At 44.3% G+C, this 26,363-nt stretch overlaps 1 protein-coding gene across 2 annotated transcripts in view; it reads left to right on the top strand.

Moving 5' to 3' along the window:
* The window catches only part of SERGEF (secretion regulating guanine nucleotide exchange factor), a 224,815-nt gene that overhangs the window by 40,546 nt on the left and 157,906 nt on the right, over nucleotides 1-26,363 (top strand). For both annotated transcript variants that reach the window (XR_009532975.1, XM_060103763.1), the window contains exon 9: nucleotides 8,753-8,919. Coding sequence is in view for 1 of the 2 variants with exons in the window: in XM_060103763.1 (XP_059959746.1) it covers nucleotides 8,753-8,919 (167 nt within the window). In the remaining variant the exon portion in view is untranslated. The remainder of the gene's footprint in view (nucleotides 1-8,752; nucleotides 8,920-26,363) is intronic.

The following is a 26,363-nucleotide window of genomic DNA, read 5'->3' as shown; positions in this document are numbered from 1 at the left end:
GTGTGAAGAGTCCTTTGTTTTCCTTAGTTTTGTATTCTCTTTGGGTAGTTGGAGGGGATGGTCTCTGACATCTGGTGGCACATAAATGCTTGTGGTAAGAGCAATGCCTGTGACTCTTTTTCCTTCCAGCAAACACTGAGCACCTGCTCTGGGTCAGGCCCTATGCTAGGTGCTGTGAGGAATACAGACAGCATAAGGAAGGATCACTGTTCTCCACCCTTCAGTGGATATGATGGTTAATTTTATGTGTCACCTTGACTGGGCCATGGGTGCCCAGATATTTAGTAAATGTTGTTCTGCGTGTTTCTGTGAGGGTGTTTTTGGAGATTAACATTTACATCAGTAGACTGAGTAAAGCAGATTGCCCTCCCTGATGTGGGTGCGCCCCATTCAATCAGTTGAAGACCTGAACAGAACAACAGCTGACCCTTCTCTGAGTAAGAGAGGATTCTCCTGCCTGACAGCATTTGAACTTGGACATTGGCTCTGCAGGTTTTGGACTTGCCAGCCTCCATAATCATGTGAGCCAATTCCGTATAATAAATCTTGCTCTATAGAACCTACGGGTTCTGTTTCTCTGGAGAACCTTGACTAAGACAGTGGGCAATGTAAGGCATGTCATCAAATGAGCTTATATTTGGTGGCATAGAATAATAGTTAGAACAGGGGTACAGGCACCATGCCAGTGGCTCCTAAAGAACGGATGGCCTATTCTGACGAGGGGATAATGGAAGACTTTAGGGAGGCAGTGGCTTTTGAGCCAGGCCCTGAGGATGAGAAGGAATTCTGTGGGTGGAGCAAGCAGGCCGACCAGCAGTGCAGGCTGGGGCACAGCACAACCCTGAGGCCTGGGAGGGAGGAAGTGGAGCAGGCCCTTGACAAAGGGGCAGTCACCCAGCGCTAAGAGAACAGAGGTGCTTGGAGGGAGGGGCTTGTGGAGGGCGAGGGAGCCAAATACACAAACAATCTAGGACCAGGGCTTCCTGAGATGCCCTCACCAAGTTTGGAGAAGAATCCAGTCCTCCCTGCTTTTGTCTGGGAAGCCCCCATCCTGCGTGGTACAGACAGTCCTACAGCTGGTCCAGGGGCTCCTCAGGTGCAGTCTGTCTGGACTTCTTTCGCCAGTGCCCCTGATTTGACAGCTAATGAAGTGAGTGGTGAAAATGGAGCAGCCGTGTGGAGTGCCTGGCACGTCTTAGGACTCTGATCTTTGTCATATAGGCCGAGGGTGATGCTCCCTTAGTGATCTGGCCAGGCTGTCTTTGTGCCCCTAGCCCACACAGGTGTCCCTGTGACTCTGAACAACCTCCAGAAGTCCTTGGGACTGTCCACTTTTAAAGAGGCAGTGTGGGCCAATGAAAAGTGGAGCTGGGGTCACATGGACTGGTGGGTCCCCTGCAGGGCAGTGACTGGGGGCAGCTGGAGGCTCTGAGCTTGAGTTTTCACCTCCCTCTATGCTTCAGTTTCCTCCCCTGTAATTTGAGGGGAGGAAAATGCCTTCTCACGGGGTGTTTTTGTGGACTAAATGGGACAATCCATGTAAAGAGTTTGGCATGAAGTAAGTGCTCTCAAAACATTAATTATTGTTATTATCATCATCATTATTGCAGCTTTGCCACTTCCAAGCTGTGTGATCTTGAGCAAGTCATTTAACCTCTGTGACCCTGTTTCTTTTTCTGTAAAATGGGATTCACACCAATCATTCAGTGTTGATTAAATTATATAACTTCATAGCAGTGCCTAAAATAGAGTTTTACACAGAGTCAGCTCTCAACAAATAATTCTCCCCAGGCCCTTATGTTTTTATTCAGTCTCTTTGCAGGCTGCTTCTTCTCTTCTTTTTAGTTGGACAGCTCATGTTTGGAAATTTTATTCCTGTATTAACTTAAAAAAAATTCCAGACCTTTTGTTATGTGATATTATTCATGATACAACTTCGGAGACTTGGGAAATTTTACAAAAACAAACAAACAAACAAGATATACAACCAAGTTCCCAAATTTTAAAATTGGCAACCATAGCATTGTAAATCAACTGTACTTCAATTTAAAAGAAAAAGAATGCATATATATGTAAAACTGAGTCACTTTGCTGTACAGCAGAGATTGGCACAGCATTGTAAATCAACTAGACTTCAGTAAAAATTGTTAATCATATTAGTGGTCTTTGATATTAGAGTGGATGTTTTATTCAAGGACACTGGTCAGACTAAATATTCAAAAGGTGCCAAGAAAATTAAATTGTACACCACTCATTTTGACCCTGAGGATTTTTAGACATCATTATTAAAGTTTAGACCAAGAAGATGTCTCAGAGGTCATCGATCCCAGTCCTCTTGTTGTGTGGATGGGAAAAATAGGGCCCCTGGAGGGAAGGGTTGTGTTCAAGATCACGTAGACTTGGAGAGAAGCCAGGATTAGGATCCAGGTCTTCAGAGTCTCTGGTTAAAGCTTCTTATCTTCCCCAGCTCACCTTGCTTCATCTCTTTTCCGTTGCTCTCTTCCACTCTCTTCCTTTTTACCCCCTGGTTTAAATTTATTTTTGTTGTGTGATGCGATGTGCCATATATTATGCTTGTATCTTACAAAAATCCCCAAATCCAATGGTGAAGCCTTCAGTGCTCTTCCTCTTCTTTATCAGTAAGATGAAGATGATGACTTACCTAAGACTTACCTAACATGTCGGTAGTTGGCAGCTGGCAGAGGAGATTTGACAAATTGGTAGAAATTGGGGGTGGAACGATGGAAATCCTTGGTAAGGCTGTGGTGTTCAGTTTGGGAGGATAGTAGTAACAGTGGCTAACATTTACTATTATGTGTCATGCACTATATGAAAAAGTATCCTTGCAGCAGCCCTACAAGGAAGGTGTTATTTTTCCATTTTTCAGATGTTGAGTAATTTGCTTAAGATTATGGAGCCAGCAAATGATAAAGTTTAGTAGTTGGGAGCAAGAAGTAGGTAGGAAGAGATGGTTACATTGTTCATTTGTTCATTCAAGCAACAAATACTTTATTGAGCATCTACTCTGTGTTGGGCATTTTTCTAGGATACAGGGATGGGCAGAAACAGTCCCTGCTATCACAGAGCCGATTCTCTGGAGGATGAGACAGACTTTAATCAACGGTCCTCCTAATGAGCACACATTTATAAACTGAGACAAGTTCTCCCAAGATGAGGAACATGGTTCTCTGAGATTGTTGCACAGAAGAGTCTGATCTGGGTTGAGGACTGAGCAGAGTTGAAGGGTGAATACATGTTGACTAGGTGAATGGGCTCAGGGGTAGAGGAGACAGCGGAGGCGGAGGGAAGGGGTGTGGAAGCCTTGAGGAAGAGCAGGATGGCACGTCTGCGTGGGGGAAGCAGCCTGGTGTGCCTGTGTCCGGCCCCTGTCCTCTGAGCTCTCCCCTCTCCTCCTCCTTACACGGGAAGACTAAGCTTGGTGACTCTCGGGCAGTTAGTTCGGTGTTCGAAGTTCTTGGTTTTTATCATCAAGTACCTTTTTATAAAGTCTCTGTCCACATGGCAGAACAAAGGATGGGTTATAGAAATGAGGTTCTTACACTCTAAGGACTTAGAATTAATAACCCTGAGAGTAACAAGTGTTTGTAAACGGATAAATTATATGATAAATATAACTCATAGGTGCAGAGAGGCCTCCTCGTTTGTGTGTGTGTGTGTGTGTGTGTGTGTGTGTGTGTGTGTGTGTGTGTGTATACTCCAGAAGCATTTGAGATGGGAGGGACTAAAGAGGTTGTGTGGACTTTCTCTGCCTGACCCATGGGATTCTTTTTACAACATCTACCTCTATTTGCTATAACTCCATTTTGATATCTTCATGGCATTCTGTTTCCTTCTGGGACAGATTATGTTAAGAAAATATGGATGTTCCTTATATCACACTGTAATGTATCTTCTTATCACCTTCAGGACCCCTTTTCCCAGGACAGCGTAGAAATACCTCTTCCCCTGAGGATCCAGATACTGCTGGAGCATCTCCTCACTGTGCCCGTTGCTGTGGCTGCAGCACCTGCCCCTACCAGCATCCTGGGCAGCCCTCTGGCTGGTGAAGGAAGCTGGCCCCCCGACCATTCCCCATCCACCCCCCTTTTGTGTCTTCTCTGATCCTGGAGCACCCAGGGCTTTGCACCTCATTTTCTTTCTCCTCATTCACTCCCCCTTTATTTGTATTTGACTGTTTGATAAGATGTTTGCACAAGGCCCCAGAGGATTTAAATCATTTGGTAACGAAATAACATTGCATGACTCCTGTCAATGGAACCCCTGATCTAGCACCCTCTGCGCCTTTTTATATTTTAATGGCACACCCCCACCTTCCCACTAACCTTGAAATCCAGAAATCTCAAGAGTGCTGTGTATCTCCTCCCGTTTCCTTTCTCTTACGTCAAATGGGGTGCCAAGCCTTGCAAATTCTTACCCCCTTGCAACAACTTCAGCCTTGGCTTTAGCTGATGCCTCTTAGGCTTGTGTCACTGTAGTGGCTTCCTGCCTTCCTTCCCTTTTCACTTACTCCTACTGTGACTTTGCTTGTCCCCTCTCCCACTCCTAGAACCTTCTCTCTGTCAGCAAGATGGGGCTGGTAAGAATACCTGTCTCACGGGGTTGTTGGGAGGGGTAAACAGAATACTGCATAGAGAAAGCTTAGAACAGTATATAGAGAATTCCTAGAACAGAATGCTTAGGCACATAGTGGTGCTAGGGAGGGAAGTGTTAGGTATGAATATTATTATTACTGGCCCCCTGCAAGCCTTTGCCAAATGTACCATCCCCCAAACACTCATTTCATCAGGCCCCACCCCTGCCCAAAAGTCTGCAGTCTCCCCATGGTCTATGTAGCAGTAGTTCCTAAAGTGAGCATGCAAGATGAATTGCCAGGGTGTGGGAAGAGAAAATTCTGACTTCTTTTATGTTTTTATCTCATTGTTTTAAATTTTCTACTTTTGGAGTGTGTTTTCACTATATAGTTTTGAATAAAGGTACCTTTATAATTCCCATATGTGTATAATGTAAGTGTATACTTTAATAAATAAATGAATATACATGTATTAGAGGTATGTTAAGAATATTTTATTTTATTTTATTTTTTATTTTTTTGCTGTACGCGGGCCTCTCACCGGTGCGGCCTCTCCCATTGCGGAGCACAGGCTCCGGACGCGCAGGCTCAGCGGCATGTGGGATCTTCCCGGACCGGGGCACGAACCCACGTCCCCTGCATCGGCAGGCGGACTCTCCACCACTGCGCCACCAGGGAAGCCTCCTGTTAAAAATATTTTGCTGATAAGGGAGTGCAAGCAAACGAGTCTGGAAGGTGAGGTCTGGACCGTGAGCCTGGCGTTTCTCTGAGGTGGCCCCAGCCTGGCAGCCCCGACTCACCGGCGCCGCCCTGCCTCTTGACCCTCCCTCTCTCCACCTGCCCCACCTTGTGCCTTTGGATTTCTGTCGTTGCTTATCTCCTCTCCCCACTCCTGGAATGTTCTCCCTGATCTTCCCATTTTCTTTTCCTTTCCAGAAGTTCACCTTAACGCCACTTGTTCCATCAAGCCTGCCGGGGCAATTCCAGCTCGGAATGCTCCCTCCAAGCTCCCTAGGCAGTCTTTGTCAATACCACTCATCTGGCCCCGTTGTTTCCTCCATTGTGTTGGGACCCTTGGCCGTGTATATTTCTTGGCTCCCTAGTTATTCTGTTAATTTTCGCATGCGTGTGCCTTTAAATTATATTTTACTTGCTGACTTTATTTTGAGCTGTTTGTCATTTCTCCCATTTATCTGGAGACACATACCTATACTCGTTGGATGGCATTAATGTATCTATTTTTTGTCACAGTCATATATAAGTATTTAATCTAAGGTAGATTCATTTGTCATACATTTGGGATCTAAATGCCCTTGGATTTGCCAGCTTGCTTCAGCTCGAGGCAGACATTTATCTACAGTGCATTAATGAACATCTTTTGTATGTGGATTCATTGTTTTCTTTCACTCCAGGTGACCTAAAAATCGTAATCCCTGTGTTTAATGCCTTTATCTCACTGCTTATAGTTCTGAGGTCTGCATGGTCTCTTGGGAAGGAGGCCATTCTAGTGAGGAAAGCTGGACGGTACACAGAACATATCCATTTAATCTGAGTTTCCCCCCGCTCCTCAAACACTGTCAGAATGGCTGTTTCATCAGCCAGGTTTCATCAGTTTGTGACAGCAGCTGTGCAATCACTGGATCTGCCATTGGTCTTAGAATCAGAAGACAGAGGTTTATAATTTGCTTTTACCACTGGCTGGGTTTTTCTGGACTTGATCAAGTCAGTTAACCTCTCAAGTCATCTAATCTCCTCTGTAAAATAAGCTTAATAATCTATACTTCACAGAATTTTTATGAGGATTAATTGAGATATTGTCTGTTAATGTGCTGAGCTCCTGGGAGGTGGTCAAAAATGTCTGTTTAAAGGAAAAAGAAAAGAGCCTCCTCTGTCCCCTGTGAGCCTTCTGATGCAGAGTATATTTTGGGGAGAAGCAGACAGACAGCTTCAGGGAGTGTACCTACCTGACTGCACAAACTTAGGTCGGAACCCAAAGGCTGGCCATCCAGTCAGCCTGGTTGTCTGTAATAAAATGTCTGTGGCCTCCCCAGGGAGCATGAAGATTAATTAGTTCATCTTTGTAAAGTGCTTTGAAGGTGAAAAGTGCTACATAAGTGGAATGGTTGAATTGTTATTGGAAATGTAATCATGGTAGCACCATATTCTGGCAGTCTTGCCTGTCTTGGACATCAATAATCAATAGCAGAGGAGGTTCTAAGATGTTTTACTTGATAAGAAAGGATTCACCGTGGGGTTTGTGATAACATAATTCTTTCTGTAGTCTTGCAGTTAGCAACTTGCCAGTTCTTCTCAGCAGAGGAACGCTAGGATCCTTTAAGAAGTAACAGTCTCATCCTCTGGCTTCTTGGGAACCTCTCTGCTAAGGCAGTCTGGTTGTAAATCCCAGCCAGCTCAAGCAGAGGGACAGTTTGCCAGTTTGGGATGCTTTGTGGGTCCTGGGCACATGAGCTTTTTGGGGGCTAATCCTACAGAAGTGAAGGAAGTGTGTTTACGCAGTGATTTGGGCCAGTGTGATTAACCAATACAGAGTGGTACCATGGGCTAGTAGAAGGAGTGTGGCTTAACTGTGTGACCCTGGGCTGGTCACTCCTTTGAACTTTAATTTTCCTACCTGTTAAATGGGATCCTAGTAGTTGATGAGTACAGTAATAAAGGTAGCTCAGAGGAGGGAGGGTTTCACCTGTTCTGTGGAGAAATAAGAAGTCAAGAAAGGTTTTGCAGAACTGGTGGTCCATGAGCTGGACTCTGAAGGTTGAGCCATAGTTTATGAAATGAATGATGTAAGGAAAGGGCATCTATGGCAAAAGGAATAGCACGTGTGAGGCCATGAAATAACACATCTGAATGGACCCTCTCCCTGTTCTTGTAATATATCTGGTACCCCGTGGGTTGCACAGACTTCGTTCCCTCTTTGAGGAAGCCTGGAAGAACTTCTTGGTATCTATTTTGGTGTCCATGAGCAGATTGATCCTGAGAACTGTATCCCTGCAGAGCCCTGTACCCCTTCAAAATTCTGACATTTCCCCTATGAGTCTCTGGTTGTTTTTTAACTGACACTATAAACCATATGTTGAATGTGGGACCAGATGAAGCTTTGATACTAAACACAGAGTATGTAGTAGATTTGTCTAGAATTTAATATGCATTACTTGGTGTTTTGTCTCTTAAGCAAAGTTTCTCTTTGTTAAAATAAACATGTATAAAGAATTTATACAGCGCACATGGTTATGCATATTTATTGCAGAGAATCTGTTAATAATCTATGCCTCATCAGATTTTGCATTTCTGTTGAAATAACAAATGTGGCACTTGGTACAACTGAATAAGTTTGGTGAATTCTCTCTTATCTGGGAGAAAAAAGGCCATTTCTTTTTTCCAAACTTCATTTTCTTCATTCGTCTTTAGCACTGGCCAGCTTCCCAGATGGTGCATCTGGGGGACTGAATGCTTTTCTGGCTGTAAATGATTTTGTCTTTTTTTTCCTTCTCTCACTCCTTTCCCTCTAGCATACATAGGCACTCACCTTGGGACTATTAGAATTGCTCCTGTGGGTAAGAGAATAGACTCTGAAAGGTCCTCGATGTTGCATGGAGGGAAGAACACATGAAACTGGCCATTAATTGAGCTCAGAGTAAGGCCCTGAGAGACTGTGGCCTGGGGCAAGTCCGGAGCCTGGGGAACCTCAAGGTGGCTGACAGAGGGCTCTGGATTGGGTGAGAGGGAGGGGAGCCTGAGAACAGACATCCTCTGTCCATGCAAAGTACAAAGGGTGTGGGGGAGGGGAGAGGGCACATAGGCCATACAATGCCATGGAGGTGTTCTCTGTGGCCATGTCCATATCTGTTAAAATGCAGGAGCCCAACCTGTAGAAGTAGCCTCGGTTGGAATCCAACTTTGGCACTCAGCCCTTGTTTGATCTTGGTTAAGTCATACATCTCACCTCTCTGAACTTCAGTTCCCACATCTATAAACAGGTGAATATGCACACTTTCTTTGCAGGAAGATAGGAAGGCTCCTGCTACATAGTGGTTGGTACCAAAATGAATGATCATACTTTCTCTTGTAATTCTCGCTTACCCATGAGAGCATAGCTATGGAATATAGCCTTAATTCAAATAAGTTTTTTTTTTCTTTTTTTAGAAACTGGCAAGGTATTTACCTGGGGCCGAGCAGACTACGGTCAACTGGGGAGGACACTGGAGTCTCATGAAGACTGGAAACCAAAGAAGCAGGGTCCATCCCTCCGCTGCTCCAGGCCATCAAAGAGCGCACCTTCCTCTCTGCATTGCTTAACGGGAGCAACTGAGGTAGGAAGTGACCTCTTTCCACAGAGGTGATGCGTTTCTCTTCCTTATCTTTCAGAGGAGCATTCACTGAGAGCCTACTGTGTGCTTATAGTTTAGGCCTTATGGTGGGTTCCATGCAGAAGCCTGAAGGGGTCCTTGCTTCAAGTTGCTCAGGTGTAATATGGTAGAAAAGGCAGTTACCTGGATACCTGTGCCGCAGGGCAGACTGTGTGTGACTCCTTCAAAGGTTCCAGGGGCTCTGGATCCGCTTCAGAGAATGGGAGATGAGTTCAGGGTACAGGACTGGGTTCGGCTTTGTGGAGGACACGGCTTTGAGCTGTGCCTTGGAGGATGGAGAGACTTGAGCAGGCACTGTGAGAGAGAGGAGGACTTTCCAGTGGGCACAGCAGCTGGAGCAAAGTCACGGGGGTGGGAAAGGGAAGAAAGTGTTTGGGGAGCACTGGTAGTTCGGTCTGGCTGCAGCACTGTGTGTCTGTGGGGCTGAATATGAAGTAATATCAGAAGGTTGGAACCTGATCAGAGGGGCCATTAATACTAAGCTGAGTATTTTGCTCTTCTGTTTATATTTCCCAGTGTAGAAAAACACGGTAGTTCAGTTGTTTATTCAAGCCCCTTTAATTCCCTGAAATGTCTTGAATTTCTGCATTTAAGGCAGGAGTCTTAATTTCTCCAGGGTATGTGTTTCTGTTACTAAATTTTACTTTACTGCTGTCCTTAAAAAAAAAAAGAAAAAGAAAGGGCTAGGTTTTTGAGAAGAATGGGGATGGCCACTCAGGAAATGTGCCTCTGAACCCAAGTTGGCTTAATGAAGGAATTCAGTCTTCATTCAGTCTGTCAAAAAAAAATTAGGGCTTCCCTGGTGGTGCAGTGGTTGAGAGTCCGCCGATGCAGGGGACACGGGTTCGTGCCCCGGTCCGGGAAGATCCCACATGCCGCGGAGCGGCTGGGCCCGTGAGCCATGGCTGCTGGGCCTGCGCGTCTGGAGCCTGTGCTCCGCAACGGGAGAGGCCACAACAGTGAGAGGCCCGTGTACCGCCAAAAAAAAAAAAAGAAAAAATTAATAAACTAGTGAGACTTCTGTAATTAGCATCAGACTAATTACAACCCTCTCCATACCTAGAGGGCTTCCCTTCCCCTCGGGCCTGCCTGGCCTCCTCCTTCCGGGTATGTAGGACGTTTCTCAATTTCTGCCTTACATCCCAGCCCTGGTCCTCCTGGGCCTTTCCTTGGTGCTGGGTTGAGTCTGTCAGTCTGTCTGTCTCTTTTTCTTTAATTGTAAAGGCACTGAACAACACCACAAGGACAATTTAGACATGGTAATACTAGTATTAAAACCACCCATAATCTTACCACCCTAACACAACTACATTCCTTTTCTGCATATACACATATACATACTTTACAAAGTTATAGTGGTGGCATTTATAATGTTTTCTATTCAGTGGTAATTTATCACAAATGCTTTGCTTTGTTTTGTCTTGGTCTTTAAAGATCATTTAAAATGGCTGTATAATATTATATGATTTGAAGATTCTGGGATTTTCCAAGTCATTCTGTGAATGTTGGACATTTAGATCATTTCCCTTTTTTTTTTTTGGTCACTGTAGTGAACTCTGCAGTGAATAACCTGTTGAACTGTTTCTTTAAGGCAAAATCTTGGGAATGAAATTGCAGGGGCAAAGGCCATGAGTATCTTCATGGCTTTTGCTGTATTTCTCTAGATTCTGTTTGAAAGAAGTTGACTCCAGTGAAAGAGGGAATGCAGTACTTAAGCTAGTACTGTCTTCTTAGTGAGGGAAGGTGCTGAGAGCTTGATATATGGTGCTTTATACTCTTTAGCTTTCCTTTTCTTTCCCAGAACACTTAAGACTTAGTGGTCAGGTAGCACAGCAGAAGCATAGAGGCTTCATGGGTTTTTCTGAGTCTCTGGTTTTATTGGTAAGACGAGGGTAATAATACCTACCACAGAAGGTCATCGATGAGGATTACATGCCAAGTTCTTGGCACTCTCCAGGCACTCAGTAACTGTTGGGTCCTTTCTCTTCTTCCCTTTGGAACCTTTGAACGCTGTGTGGTGGCCACGCTGTGCAGCACTGTAACAGACATGGCCAGTGTAAGCATATAGCCAAAGAGCCTCACACTGTTGTGACTTAAATTATTTAGCTGCTTGGCAGGGCAATGTGAGGAGTCGGCTTGAGCCCCGAGCCCTATGGCAGCTTCATTTTCGTGCTCCCCTCCATCTGTGCTCTGGTCTCTGGGGAGTTGGTGCTCGTGTGTGTTGTCACTGGTCTCACTACAGGTTCAGACCCCAGGCTGTTTCCTGCTGGTAAATTTGGTCTGGGAATTCTCTCTGCTGTTCATGTCCCGGTCTGGCCTGTCAGGCATCTATTTGCTGGAGGGCCAGAGCTATAAGCTGCTAGGGGTGGGTTCACCTTGGAAAAGACGAGAGCTGTGTTAAACTGGGTGATACTCTGGCAGGGGCTTGGCCAGGGAGGTGCACAGACACCTGGGGAGACAGGAACAGCCTTGGACTAAACTGGTAATTCCTGACCTTCAAGGACCTGAGTGCCCCATAGCTGGCCAGTTACCTTCTTCTATATCCAGGGATAAGCAGAGGGAGGTGTGAGCTGTCTGGGCTGAGGCCTCAGGTAGGATGTCTGCCCAGAAGGGTCCAGAGAGACAGCCAAGTGGGAGGGGAAAGCACAGGTAGACAGAGCTGGACTGTGGTATGACCAGCCCTTCCCATGAACAAAAGAAAGCAAATAAGCACAATGTTTCTTGGTGGTTATTATGGTCCAGGCAGCGTGCTAAATGCTTTACATATGTTCTTTCCTTTTCACAATAAACTTGGGCACAGGTATTACAATCACTGCTTTAAGAATAAGGAGACTGATGGGTAAGTCACTGGCCTTGGATCACATAGTAGGTAAACAGTGGGGCTGGGGCTTGGACTTGAGGAACTGGAAGCTCACAGCTTACTGTATGGATGAAGCAACGGTGCATATGTACCCTCACCTGCAGGGAAGTTCCGGGAGTCAGGGTCTCTGATTCCCTGAGAGTCTCAGTTCTTTTCTTCTGAGCCACGTCTCATCTCTAGCCTGAGAAAGACTGAGATTTTAAACCAGACGGGCCTTTGTTCAATGTTCCTACAGTGCTGAAGGCTGAAGATTGTGTGTTTTGTGCACTGTGAGCTTTGCCTTAGGTACCGGCCCTCTCTAGCCCCTCTTGGAAAATTTCAGGGAGAGCACCGTGGTTGGGATTACCCCCATGCCCATGTCAGGGCAGGGTGCGTGTGAACGCACTGTTTCTTTGCTCCCTGACAGCAAACGTACACACCAGCAGCTTTTTGCTTTCCAAGCTTCTGGTGGGGCTGCTCCCTGCCCATTTCCTGTGGAACATTGGCTCTGAAGTGCACTCAAAGGTGGAAGCCTGCACTTCACAGGAAGAAGTGCCCGTACTCACTTAGTGGGTACAGTGGGGCTCCCCTAAGATTCTGAAGCAGCTACAGCGGGGTATCTGGTGTGTTAGTGGGACCATCAGGAGGCCTGCTTGACTGAAGGTCAACAGCCTCTGGGGGACAAGGTCTGGATTGGGGGTCAGAAGGCCTGGGTTCTAGCCATGGTTCTGCCCTGACTGGGTGAACTTGGGCAAGCCCCTTTCCTCCTTACCCTTAGTTCCCCGATACGTAGGCGATTCCTATAAAGTTTCTCATAGATCTAAGAGTCCCTTCCATCTCTGATTCTTATTTTATGGAAACGATCACTACTTAAGTTTGTAATGACTCCTGCCTCTAGAGTCCCTTGGTGTCATATCCAAGATCACTCAGCCCCGAGCTGCTGGCTCAGCTTTGGCAGACGTGGGAATGTTAACTAATCTAGAAGTTCCACACTTCAGTACCGCTTGAGCCTTGCTCGGCCTCTTCGCCTTGGCTCTGTTCTCTGCCCTTGTTCCTTGTCCCCAGGGCTTCCTGTTCCCTCTTAGGTCACTGGGACTTAGTATGATGCTCCCACCTGGCCCTCCCAGGACTTGCAGTTTGGCTTTGACTCCCGTCCCTGTGGCTGTAACCTTATTGTCGGGAACAGGCAGACCTTGGTGACTCTACCTTCCTGGATTCCCCTCCCGCCACCCCCTCCACTGGCTCTGTGCGTGCTGTCCCACCTGTGTGCGTGCCTCCTGGGTTTACCCCCTTCTTGGCTTTGGGTTCTTGTCCATTCCTTGTCAACCCAGTGAACATTGGTTGACACTCACCCTATACTTGCTTTGACCACACAGTGGCGGTGGGTGGGGAAGTGGATACAAAGATAAAGAATAATCTTTGCCCTCAAAGAACTTCCACGTACGTAAATAAATTCCTTACCCTGTAGAGTGAAAAGTGCTGTTAGAGGTGTGTACGAAAGGCTAAGGGAGCAGTGAAGGTGGAATAATTTATTCTGAAGACACTAACAAAAAGAAGTGTTTGGACTGGGTTCTTAAAAATGAGTAGGAGTTTGGCAAAGGGAGAAGGACATTCCAGGCAGAGGGGACAACACGAGCTAAGGCTGTGAATCTGGATCTGCTTTTAGCTCCTGATACAGTTGGGATGCCTGTCCCTTCCAGTGGTCCAGCCTAGTTTTGTAGTCTGGCTGCCTGTTTCACCTGCCCCGTCACTGCCATCCATCCTTCTGATAGGAGTATGTCTAAAGGAAAATAACTCTTGCGTACGTTATCTCTTTTGATCCCAGTGTGATGCTGGGAAATAGGCAAGAATAGGAATGATTACCCTCATTTTATAATTGAGGAAGCTGAGGCCCAGAGAGGCTAGCTGGGAATTAGGAGAAGACCTGAGACAAAGAGCCTTCCTGGTGTTTCTGAGAACCTTGCTCTGGGCTCAGTCTGCAGCCATGGTCCTGAGTCATGTTCCTGGTTTGAATTCTGCCCACGTTTGGTTGAGGAGCACCAAATCCCAGCCAGGGAGCTCAGTGCACACGTGCACGTGTGTGCACACACGCAGCCATTGGAGCAGCAGCAGGAAACGTGGAAATAAACAAGAGTCGAACCAGGGATTGGGTAATTGTCAAGCCCAAATGCCACCAGCCCTCATTTTGCTGCAGGACTAAAACTGTTTGTTGGAGAATCAGCCTGTGCACAGGGTCTAAGTGGAATCTGTCAGAATGAGTGGGAAAGAAGCTATTTTTAGTTTGCAGAGTCACTCACTCGGCTGTGTTAGCTGAGGTTTGAGCCAGTCCCCTACGCTTTCCACAGTGTTATTTCTGAAGGAGAAATACCACTGGAATGCTGTGTAAAACACATTAATGAACCTGGAAGTTTCCAGGGTGTCTTTGTCCTGCAGCTCCCTCCGAAGGCTGCCTTTCCTGAATGACCTTCCTCCTTTCCTATATTTAATGCATTTCTAATTTTACGTTTGTGTCAAGACTGTGGGACTTCAGTGCCCTAAATAACCAGAAATCTACCACCAGCAATCAGCTGAGTCTGGAGGGCTCTGACAGATGAACACAACCTGAAAAAGCATCCCCAAGTAGCTCTCTGGTAAGTAATCCGCAGCATCATCGCTCTTCTCAGAGGGGCAGGAGGTCTCTGAGACCATGGCGGCCAGGCTGCCCAAACCTTCCAGGTGCAGCGGTTTCAGAGGCCTCCCCAAATGGGATGGCAGTGTTCATCCAAACACGGTTTTGCTGGAGATTAAAAAAGCTAGCACATCTGTGCTGTAGCTGCTGACCTAACGGGGAGAAAAACACAAAGCAAACCTCAAAGCAGGGGACTGGATTTGTCCGTGTGAACACTCAGGAGAGAGAAAGAGCCACCAGCCTGGGCTGTTTTGTTTGAAAGAGATGGTAAAGCATCTGATACAGAAGCATTTATTCACTACCTGCTGTCTTCTTTTATTTGTTTTTATCATCTCTTCTCACTGAAATATAATATCCAGGAGGGCACGGGCCCTTGTCATCTTGTTCAAAGCTGTGTTCCCAGTGTCTGGAATAGCTCCCGGCACCTCATAGGTGCTTCGTGCATGTTTACTGACTGAGCACATGAGAAGGAGGTGGTCCTTTAGGGTGATGCCCTTTAGGGTGAGGCCCTTTATACAGCTCCTCTTCTCTCTCTCTCTGTCGCTGCAGTCTGTGCCTCTCCATCCCAGGCCAGTTCTGGAATAGGGATTTCCATGTTCTCAGGCATTTGGGCATCAAATGTCATGCAGAGCCAGAGGACAGGCACCGACCCTGTAATGTGACTGAACAACCCGGAAGTTTCTTATGAAGTCTGTTGATGGTGAGGCTTCTAGTCCTTTAGTGCTTTCCTATTTACCAAGTGCCTTCACGCATACTCATCTTCGCTTTTTCTTCTTTTATCTGGCAAATGCTTATGTGTGCCCGTCTGTCCGAGCACTACACTCGCCGAATGGGGGGAGCAGAGAAGAGTGGGACAGATCCTGTCTTAGGAGCTTGTGAGCTGGTGGCAGAACTAAGATAAGTTGATTGCAGGGCAAGCAGAATGTGACAGAGGCTGTGAGAGAGTCTGACCTTGAAACTATGTTGATCCCATCCCTTCCCCTATTCTTGGGGACCTTTTCTTTCTTGCACTTTTAGTCCCTATGGTTCTGTTGGACTCTGCAGGGTTGGGCTCAGGGGGGATGGGGTGGAGGTGGTGACTGGAAAGCCTTCCTGAGTTGAAAGCTTTGACATTAAATTAGTTCTCAAGGGAGCTAATGTGAAGTAACAAGGCAATCTTGGCAAGAACTTGCATTGAGAGGAAAGCAGAGGAAGAGCAGCCAGATAGAGACTGAGTATTGACAAGAGAGGGAGAAAGCAAGCCAGGAACTGCAGTGTCGCAGAAGCCAAGGGGATTTCAGCAGGGAGGTCAGGGAGCTTGGAGACTGAGACAAGACCACTGGCCTTGGTGATGGGGAGGGGTGGTGATGCTTCTGAGAGCAGCTTCGAAGGACATGGGGCAAATGAAAGGGTGAGGGGAAATACAGGCTGCAGGTGCAAACAACAGAATCGAGAGAGTCGGTGGTCAAAGGAGGATGAGGACAAGCTCAGGCACTCGAAAGGAGCGCTTGGTTCAAGTTAGTTTTGTAAGCTCGGGGAACCTGAGGTGGGTCCGAAGGCTGAAAGCAAGGATTAGAGAGAGGGAAAGAGAGAGAGAGAAAGCTTCTGAGGACAGATGCAAGAGGGAGGCAGGATGGCTGGAGCAAGGCCTCTGAGGAGATGAGGGAGAGGAGGGAAATCACCGTGAAGGAGTTAGTTCTGACAAGAAGGAAGGATACTTTTTCTTTCAGGACAGGAGTACACAGAAAAGGGGATATGGGAAGATGGAAGCTTCCAGGTGGAGAAGAGCAATTCTTTCATTGAAGTGTGTGTACCCTTTGTCGTCATGTCTTATGTTAGTTTTATTTATTTATTCAGTAAATGTTTACTGCATCCTACTGTGGGCAGCACCGTACAGTGTGCCGAGAATTCACGACGAAAAGACAAAGTTGCTGCCCGATGCTGGAATACCGTGTTTATTAGTAATACAGTACTTATTAACATGTCCATCTCTAAATCAAACCTAGAGTCTTTTGAAGGCCCACACTGTCTTATTTATCTTTGTATAATTAGGGCCAGGCTCGGTACAAAGTCAATGATCAGTAGAAGTGTGCTGAAACAGTGTGAGAGCTCCTGTTGGGTGGCTTAAATCTTCCTGCTTAGATTGAAAGAAAAATTGTCTGCCTGCCTATTGAGGTTAGTGCAGGGCGGCCTCCTCCATGGAGGGACTAGTTTGCTTTACTCTGTAGTGGGTGCATCCAGCACAGTCTGGTAACTGCCTGGAAACGTGAGAAGAAATATTCCATTACTGACTCTGATCCCTGAGTGGTGGGTAGAGCAGATGTTGCTGCCCTTATTCTATGGAGGTTCAACGAGAAAGCTGTCATGAGCTTAAGGTTATATACTACATGCCAGAACAGGGACTTAAATCTGGCTCTCAGAGCCCTCCTTCTTCTCATAGCTAGCCCTGTGCCCCAACAGCTTCCTCTCTGGACAGTTCTGATCAGAATGTGGCCCTGGGCCCTGGCTTTGGCTATCACTGCATGGTAGTTGGGTCTGACGGAGACCTGGTAGCACTCCCCAGACTCATAATCTGGGTCATTGTCTTATGAGGAAAAGCAGCAAGGAAAGGACTGGCATCAATGAGGACTGGGACAGAGACATTAACTCATGATTGTGGTAAACCCTAGTGCTTGCTGGAGTTGGAGGTGTGATGGATAGAGGCTTGAATGTGGAGTGAGACCAGGGTTGGAATTTCTGCTCTGTCACCGACAACTCATATGACTTTGGGCCAGTGAGAACCTCTCCAAGCCTTAGTTTTCTCATCTACAAAATGGGAGTAATAATATCTGCTTTACGTTGCCCACAGAGCTATTGAAAGATGCAAATAAGCTATATAAGGGCTTTTATAAACTCTAAAGTGCTGTACAAAAGAGTTACTGTTGGGTTTATGACAAGTGAGCCACTCTATGCTTCAGACACAGGTTTTATTATAAGTCTGAATCAGAGCTGCTCTTCTGTCTTAATCACTTGAGATCTTAGGAGCTACAAAGAACTGTCCTGGATTTTGTGGTAAATACTTCTTAGAATCGGAACCAGTGAAAATATCGGAGGCCAGGTGCTTGGTAACCCACAGCCAGTCTCCATGCAGGGCCGGGGAGGGTGAATTCCTGTCTTTTGAGGTAGCCATCAGCATCAACAGCAAGGATGTTTCTGGTGCTTCCTCTCAGCGGCAGAGGAAATTCATCAGCGCTGATTTAAACTGCAGTGACCTCGTGTGTCACCACGCTGCTCTGCAGCATTACGACTGCCCCAGGCCGTGCCCGGGGTCACCCTGGAGTTGACCAGCTGTCTTTTGTTGGCTTTGACCTTGAAAACAGGGCTGTCCCAGGGTGAAAGTAAATCATGCCAAGGTTTAGAGTGAAAACAGAAGCCAACGAGGCTTCAAAGGAGGCTGCAGTGGTTTGATGAGAGAAATACAAGGTCTGTGAAGGCTGAGTGAGCTGTAAGTGAATCGATTGGCCAGGGCACTAAAACTACCTCCATTTCCACCACCGTTCCTCTAGCTTGGACCCCCATTATCTATTGCCTAGTGACAGCGACCACCCCTTAGTTGAGAAGCCCTTGTCTCTAGTTTGTGCACCTTCGAGGTGCCCCCACCCAGCTGCCAAAATGACGTACTAAAATATAAATCTGATCATATTATGCTCTTATTTTTAAAAAAAGATTTTAAGAAAATATGGAGGGAGGTGGGAGGGGGATGGATTGGGAGTTTGGGATTAGCAGGTGCAAACTGGTATGTATAGGATTGATAAACAACAAGGTCCTACTGTATAGCACAGGAACTATATTCAATACCCTATGATAAACCATAATGGAAAAGAATATGAAAGAGAATGTATATATGTATAACTGAGTCACTTTGCTGTAAGCAATAATTAACAACATTGTAAATGAACTATACTTCAATTTTAAAAAAAAGAAAATACAGGAAGCATTTATTCCCACAATAAACACTCATTGGAAATGTACTATATGGAAGAAACTTAGCTGAGCCTTCTGGAAATACAGGAGAATAAGACCCAACCTCTGCCCTCAAGAGGTAGGAGAAACACACAATCCCTCATCTTCACAGCTAGTTGTGCAAAGAATGCGGTTATTAGAGTGTGACTGTAGGCCTTGTTCACCACTGTGTCTCCATCACCTTAATTAGTGCCCAGCACACAGTAGGTACTCAGCAAATAATTAGTATAGGGATGAATGTATACCTTTACTTTCTGGCCTCCCATCTAGGATGATGTCTGTAATCTCTGGCTTGTCATAAAAAGCTCTTCTTGATACCGCCCCTGTCAATATCCAGCCTCACCTTCTACCAGTCTCTCCCTTGCACCTTGCAATACATCTGTGTCAAACCAACGAAATCGTCATGTTGTTTGATCCTTTTGGGTCTTTGATTCTTCTGGTTCTTCTGCTTTCCTTTGCCCTTGGCTGCTTGGACAACTACTTCCCCCCACTCCCCCAACAATGGATAACAAGGACAATGTCTTATATTCATCTCAGTATTCCTGCCATTCAGCCTAACAGACCTGCCTCTTCTTTCTTTCTCAGCTTTTCTTTGCTTGGTGCCGTTACCCCCCTTCCTTGACTCTTGTTGGACTGCTGTCCCTGAAGCCCTTTTCCACCTTTCTTCAACCTCCCTTGTCCCTGAGACCTCTTGCGATTCCAGATCTGGCATTTGGTGGGCTGCTGGAGGCCTGGCTCCTTGGCTGTGATGAACCCTGACCTTCCTTTTGCCTTTCTTAAATGCTTTCTCCCTCCCACACTGACCCCGTCCAGACAGCTGGACCTCTCTGCTAGTTCCACTAGCACAGGAACCCTACCCTGAGCAGAGCCTGGATTTTGCCAGTCTCATTGCCCGGGGCCTGGACTCTGTGTTCTGGACCCCTGGTCATTGTTCAGGACCTTGTTCTGAATTCCCCAGTAGAGTGCCAAGTGTTTGATTCCAAGGGTTATTGCTGCTCAGAGCTTCCAGCTTGGAGGCCTTCTTTGATATTGGCAAGGGCCTGAATCAAGCCTCTCTCTGCCAGAGGCCTTTGGGTACGTTATATTGAATGGCTGCCTTAGGAACCAAGCCTGTAGTCACCCCAAAGGTAATCCCATCCAGTTCCAGCCTCTTCTTGGCCTGAAGTGTCCTGAGCCTCTGAGGCCTTGGCTGGTAGGCACCCCGCGAGGTAGATAAAGAGAAAACATTGCTCTTGTCACTTCCAAGGAAGCAAACCAGGCCATGCTTTTGGCATGTAGCCTTCAGAACCCGAAGACCCCAGGCTGTTTGGTAGTGGGACCACCAAATTATGACTAGAAGGAAGAAGTTAGTCTTTGTATGATTGTGTAATTCCCTTCTGTGATGTAGTGGTTCTCTCTGTGGGAACACTGTCAGTGCTGGTGGCCACCTCCTGCATCTGCAGATTGCTCTTTGGATGAGAGCTGTTTTTACTGGATGCCTGGTGTCATCCAAGATGGATTTTTAAGAAATAATAATAATGATAGCTCCTATTTGTTGAACATTGATTATGTACCACACATTGTGCACTGTATAAATATCACTTTCAATTCTTACCTCATTTCCATGGAGCAGTGTACATCCCCATTTTGTAGATGAGGAAACCAAAACTTGGGGAAGTAACTTGTCTGAGGACACAACTAGGGAGTGGCAGAGCTAACACAGTGGCAGTGTCCTAGACTAATGGACATCCAGGTGACTGGATGGTGGTTGTTCAGGCTGGAGGGCAAAAGGGTGACTGAGAATGGTGCTCACCACCCGCTCCTAGACATCCAGATGGTGTCCAAAGAGGTAGAGCCTGTGACAGTTCCTTCTCCCCTCTTTGGTGTCTGGGCACAGACTAGGGGAGGTGAATGGCTTTCCTTCACCAGAAACTCCCACTTTAAAGGTGGGACAGTGAAGTGTGCATTCGAAGAGTTGAGAAAGGATATTTTAGTTCCTCATGGTCCTTTCTTGGGCTTCTGTTTCCATTCATAGTGGCAACAAGGATGAGTTTCGTAGTATCTCAATCCCAACCCCCTTCCCTGCAAATCCAAGTTGTACCACTTTACAAGGCTCAGATTAGAGCTTACCTAGTTGATTCTACTTTGGACAACTCCAGTTGCCATTTCAAATATAAACTACTTGAGGACAGGTACCATGTCTTGGTTACGGTTGTATCTTTTGTGCATGGCACAGTGCCTGTCAGAAAAAAGGTGGTTGAGATTTGTTGCAGAATTGAATGGAAACCTCTCCTCACCTGTTACTATTTGATTTTGCTCTAGCATCTGAGCACCTTGCGTGTGGTGGTCTTCCAGAGGATAGCATATGGTGCTGGAGAGTGGGCACTGTATTTTAGGATTTGGGGGGAATGTCATACCCTGAAGGGCAGGGGGCAAGGGGCTAGGTCACACAGCAGGCACTTGAAGAAGCCTCGGGGATTTGAGCTCCACCTACTCAGAAGCAGGCTTGGAGAGGTCTGCCGGCGGTGGGGATAGCTGTAGGTTGCTGACAGAGTTGTGATATATTCGTTCTGGAAGGAGAGGAATGGAAACAGAACGCTGACTCCTCCAGTTGTCTCAGCTTGAGGGTCATAGAAATATAAACATCTTTCTCAGTCTGCAGTGCTCCATTCCTCAGATGCCTATTTAAGGGGAAGAGCACAGAGGCAAGAAAATGGTACATTTCCCTTTGCACCCCTCAAGGTGAAATTTCTGCTACTGTTTGGAGACTTGTGGGAGCAGTTCCGTAGTTACTGCTGTACAATGCATTTATCATTCTGCTCCCCTGGCACGTTTTGCCAAGCTGCATAATTTCCCCGTTCTTTCCTATACTCACCAGCTCCATGATGATGATGCGTGTGGTGGCCGAAGCCTTCCCGATCAGAGTTTGCGGTGTAGTGGAAAGAGCAGCGTCTTAGCTAATAATGATAGCGGGTAGCATCCACCAAGTCCCAGTGGGGTGCCAGGGTCTCTGCTAAACACTTTCTAGACATCGTCCCTTTAATCCTCGTGACAACCGAGCAGCATTGGGATTATTATTCCTCAGTTTTTAGATGAGGAGAGTGAGGCTTGGGGGTGGTCACTTGTCCAAGGCCACATGGCTGGTAAGTGACAGAGTTGTGATTAAAATCCAGATCCTACTGCAAAGCCTATGCTGCGAAATACCAGGATTCCATTTCGAACTCGAATGTTAACTCTCTGCGGGACCTGGGGTCATAGACTCTGCTTCCTGGGCCTCAGCTTTCTAATCTGTGTAATGACAAGCAATTCCAAGGGTTCTTCCAAAGCTCTAAGGCCACTAACATTCTGGTTTAGTTAGAACTCTTCCCTATCCGGATTTCTTTTTAGCTTTAAGATTTTTTTGTTTGTTTTGTTTCATAGCGGCAGGCTAATTGCTATGCATTACTTCCACAGTAACAACATTAATATCAGGCAGTTAAGAGTATACATTATATAAAATAGTATGGATCAGTACTCTCCAGTAGAACTTGATATGATGATGGAAATGGTCTGTATTGGTGCAATACAGTAGCTGGTAACCACAGCTGGCTCTTGAGCACTTGAAATGTGGTTAGTGTGACAGAGGAATTGACTTTAAGTTTTATTTTATTTTAATGAACTCAAATACCCACATGTGGCTAGTAGCTACTGTATTGGACAGTGCAGGTATAGATAGTATAATAATATAAAACCAAATAGAATATAGATTCTTCCATTCACATCTCATCTTTAATTTGTCTCTTATATTCCAACTAATTCTTATGATTTTCATGTTGATTTTTCCAGAGGTCTAACACTTGATATATTATTACATTTGTGTTATGCTTTCAACTTTCAGCATACCCAAACATACAATATTGCATCATTTTTTTCCTGCCTGTGAGGCATATGGAAAAGATGGGTAGTGTTATGCATTTCACAAATAAGGAAACTGAGGTACAGAGGGTTAAATATGCTACCAGGAGCTAAGTAAATACTTTTTGCATGAATAGGTGACTTACCTAAAGCCAGTTTTGGAGCAGTAGAACCAGAATTGGAAACTTAGGTCCTCTGATTCTCAGAGTTTTCTTCAGTTTTCATATCACTGGTGGGCCAAGCATGGAGAGATTCTGCTCATTAGAGATAATTCTTTTAATGTTAGGTGGGGGACTTTTTCTTTTCATTTGATATTTTTCTGTACTATTTGATTTTCAACTCCATATAGGCATCATCTTAATTATAATAATAAAATAGATATTTGGAAAAATTATGTGAAATGCTATGAGGCTGCATATTGGAGCTGTTCCTATTTTGTAGATGTGAGAACTGTCATGCTAGTCAAACAGAGAGGCAGGTTTTCCATGTGTCATCTGTGGTCAGAAGAGGATTGAATCCCATCTTGATTCCATTTCTGGTAATGGTGGAGTAGTTCTTTTGGACCAAACCCCACAGAAAGCAACTGTAAACTCAGATAAAATGTAAAAAAATAACCACCTGAAGGAAGTGGAGAGTGACCAAAAGCAGGCCCATTCTTCCCAAGTGTCAAGGTCCTGAAAGTCAGGGACAGACTGAGGAACTGTTCCAAATTGAAAGATTCTAAAGAGGTGTGGCAACTAAATGAAACATACAATTGTGAACTGGATCCTTTTGTTTCACAGGACATTAATGGAACAATTGGTGAAATCTCAGTGGAGTCTGAAGTTGTGTTGGTACTCACATACCAATGTTAATTTTTTAGTTTGTTTTTGTTTTTTGTTTTTGGCCACGCCGCATGGCATGTGGGATCTTTGTTCCCTGACCAGGGATCAAACCTGTGCCCGCTGCATTGGAAGCTCAGAGTTCCAACCACTGGACTGCCAGGGAAGTCCCAATTTTTTAGTTTTGATGGTTGAATTGTTATGTAGAGAGTGTTGATGGTTTTGGTCACAAATACACTAACATGTTTTGGAGTGGTAGGGCATCAGTTTGATAACTGGCTCAGAGATAGTTCAGAAAAAAAGTGGAGAAAGAGAGGAAAGGAAATATAGAGCAAAGATGGTAAAATGTTAATATTTGGGAATATGAGTTTTCTTTATATAGTATTGCAACTTTTCTCTGCTTGAATTCATTTCAAAATAAAAAGATTTTAAGACTTCATGCTGAATTTCGTCAAAAGCTTTTTCTGCATCTATTGAGATGATCGTATGATTTTTATTCTTCAATGTGTTAATATTATACATCACGTTGATTTGCAGATATTGAACCATCCTTGCGACCCCACTTGATCATGATGTATGATCCTTTTAATGTGTTGTTGTTAATATTTTGTTGAGGATTTTGCATCTGTGTTCATCAGTGATACTGGCCTGTAATTTTCTTTTTTTGTGTGGTGTCTTTGTCTGGTTTTGGTATCAGGGTGATGCTGGCCTTGTAGAATGAGTTCAGAAGTGTTCCTTCTTCTGCAATTTTTGGGAATAGTTTAAGAAGATAGGTTTGGTAGAATTCACCTGTGAAGTTGTCTGGTCCTGGACTTCTGTTTGTTGGGATGTTTTTTATTCCTGATTCGATTTTATTACTGGTAATTGGCCTGCTCATATTTTCTATTTCTTCCTGATTCAGTCTTGGGAGATTGTACATTTCTAAGAATTTGTCCATTTTTTCTAGGTTGTCCATTTTATTGGCTGAGTAATAATGAAAATTTGTGGGATGCAGATAAAGCAGTGCTTTTAGGGAAATTTATATACTTAAGTGCATGTATTTGAAAGGACTAGATTCAGTGAGTTAAGATTCCACCTTTAGAAGGTGGAAAAAGAAAAGTAAGCCGAAAAGTAAGAATGACGGAAACAATAAAGATAGAAGCAGAAATTAATGAAATAGGAAACACAAAAAATAGAGAAAAATAATAAACCCAAAACAATTCTTTGAAAATATCAACAAGTATCTAGCTGGACTGATCAAGAAAAAAGAGAAAGAGATCACAAAATACCAGTATCAGAAGTGAAAGTAGGTGTGTATATGTGTGTGTGTGTATATATATACATATATATATATATATATATGGAATCCAAAAAAAAAAAAAAACAGAGTAGAATGGTAGTTGCCAGGCGGGAGAAATGGGGAGATGTTGGTCAAAGGGTTCAGTTATATGGGATGAATAAATTCTGGAGATTAACGTATAGTATGGTAAGTATAGTTAATAATACCGTATTGTATACTTGCGATTTGCTAAGAGTAGTGTATCTTAAGTGTTCTTAACACACACACATTAATTATGTGAAGTGATAGATGTGCTAATTAGCTTGATTGTAGTAATCATTTACAGTGTATACGTAGATCAAATTCCATTGCACATCTTAAATACATACAATTTTTATTTGTCAATTATACCTCAATAAAGTTGGAAAAAATTTTAACATCCATTTGTGATAATAACTCTAATTCTGGCAAATTAGAAATAGAAGGGAACTTCTGCAATCTAATAAAGGGCATTTATAGAAAGCAAATATCATAATTAATAGTGAAAAATTGAAAGTGTTCCTTTTAAGATCAGACTAAGGCAAGTGTGCCCTCTATCACCGTTTTTATTCAACATTATACTGGAAGGAGGTTCCTAGTGAGTTCCATAAAGTAAGAAAAAGCAATAATAGGCTTTAAAATGAGAAAGGAATAAACCTGTTTTTATTCACAGATGACATAATTCTTGACATAGAAAGTCTTAAGGAATCTATAAGATAACTTTAGATAGAACCAAGAAGTGAATTTAACAGAGTACAGAGTCAACAGTCAGAAATTGATTATATTTTTTATACAGCAACAACAAAAAATTGGAAGATCTTAAAAAAATATTTTACAATTATGTTACAAAGCATAATAAAATATTTAGGTATAAACTTAAAAAAATCTGAAAAGACTGTACATAAAAACTGTAAAACAGTTGCTGTGAGAAGTTAAAGAAGACCTAAATAAATGGAAAGATAAATCACATTCATGGATTTAAAGACTCAGTGTTGTCAGTCCTCCCCAAGTTGACTTATAGATTTAAAGCAATCCCAATCAAAATCCTAAGAGACTTTTCTTCTGGTAGACATCGACAAGCTAATTCTAACATTTATATGGAAATGTAAAGGACCTTGAATGTCCAAAGCAGTCTTGAAAAGGAAGAAAAGTTGGAGGATTCACATACCTAACTTGAAGATTTGCTATAAAACTACAGTATGTCAACAACAAAAATAAAAATAACTTGATTTAGAAATGAACAAAAGAACTTGAATAGGCATGTCTTCAGAGATGATATACAAATGGCCAGTAGCATATGAAAAGATGCTCAACATCACTAATCATTAGGGAAATGGAAATTAAAACCACAATGAGATACTACCTCATACCCATTAGGATAGCTACTATGGAAAAAAAAAAGAAAAGAAAAAGAGAATAACAAGTGTTGGCTAGGATGTAAAGAAATTGGAACCCTTGGGCACTGTTCATAGAAATGTAAAATGGTGCAGCTGCTGTGGAGAACAGTATGGTGGTTCCTCAAAATATTAAAAATAAAACTGCTATATAATCCAGCAATTCCACATATGGATATGTAGTCAAAAGAATTGGAAGCGGGATCTTGAAGAATGTTCATAGCAGCATTATTTACAAGAGCCAAAATGTGGAAGCCACCCAAGTGTTCATTGACAGATGAGTGGATAAGCAAAATGTGGTATATCCATACAATGGAATTATTACTGAGCCTGAAGATGAAAGGAAATCCTGACACATGCTACAGCAAGGATGAACCTTGAGGACATTATGCTAAGTGAAATAAGACAATCACAAAAAGGTAAATAGTGTGCGATTCCACGTATATGAGGTATCTAGAGTAATTAGAATAATAGACTGAAAGTAGAATCTTTATTCACTATGGCCCCAAACTGG

The sequence above is a fragment of the Mesoplodon densirostris genome, chromosome 7 (genome assembly GCF_025265405.1).
Source record: "Mesoplodon densirostris isolate mMesDen1 chromosome 7, mMesDen1 primary haplotype, whole genome shotgun sequence".
In the NCBI taxonomy this organism is placed as follows: Eukaryota; Metazoa; Chordata; class Mammalia; order Artiodactyla; family Ziphiidae; genus Mesoplodon; species Mesoplodon densirostris.
The sequence above is the reverse complement of the archived record's forward strand: the minus strand, read 5'-3'. Positions and strand labels throughout refer to the sequence as shown.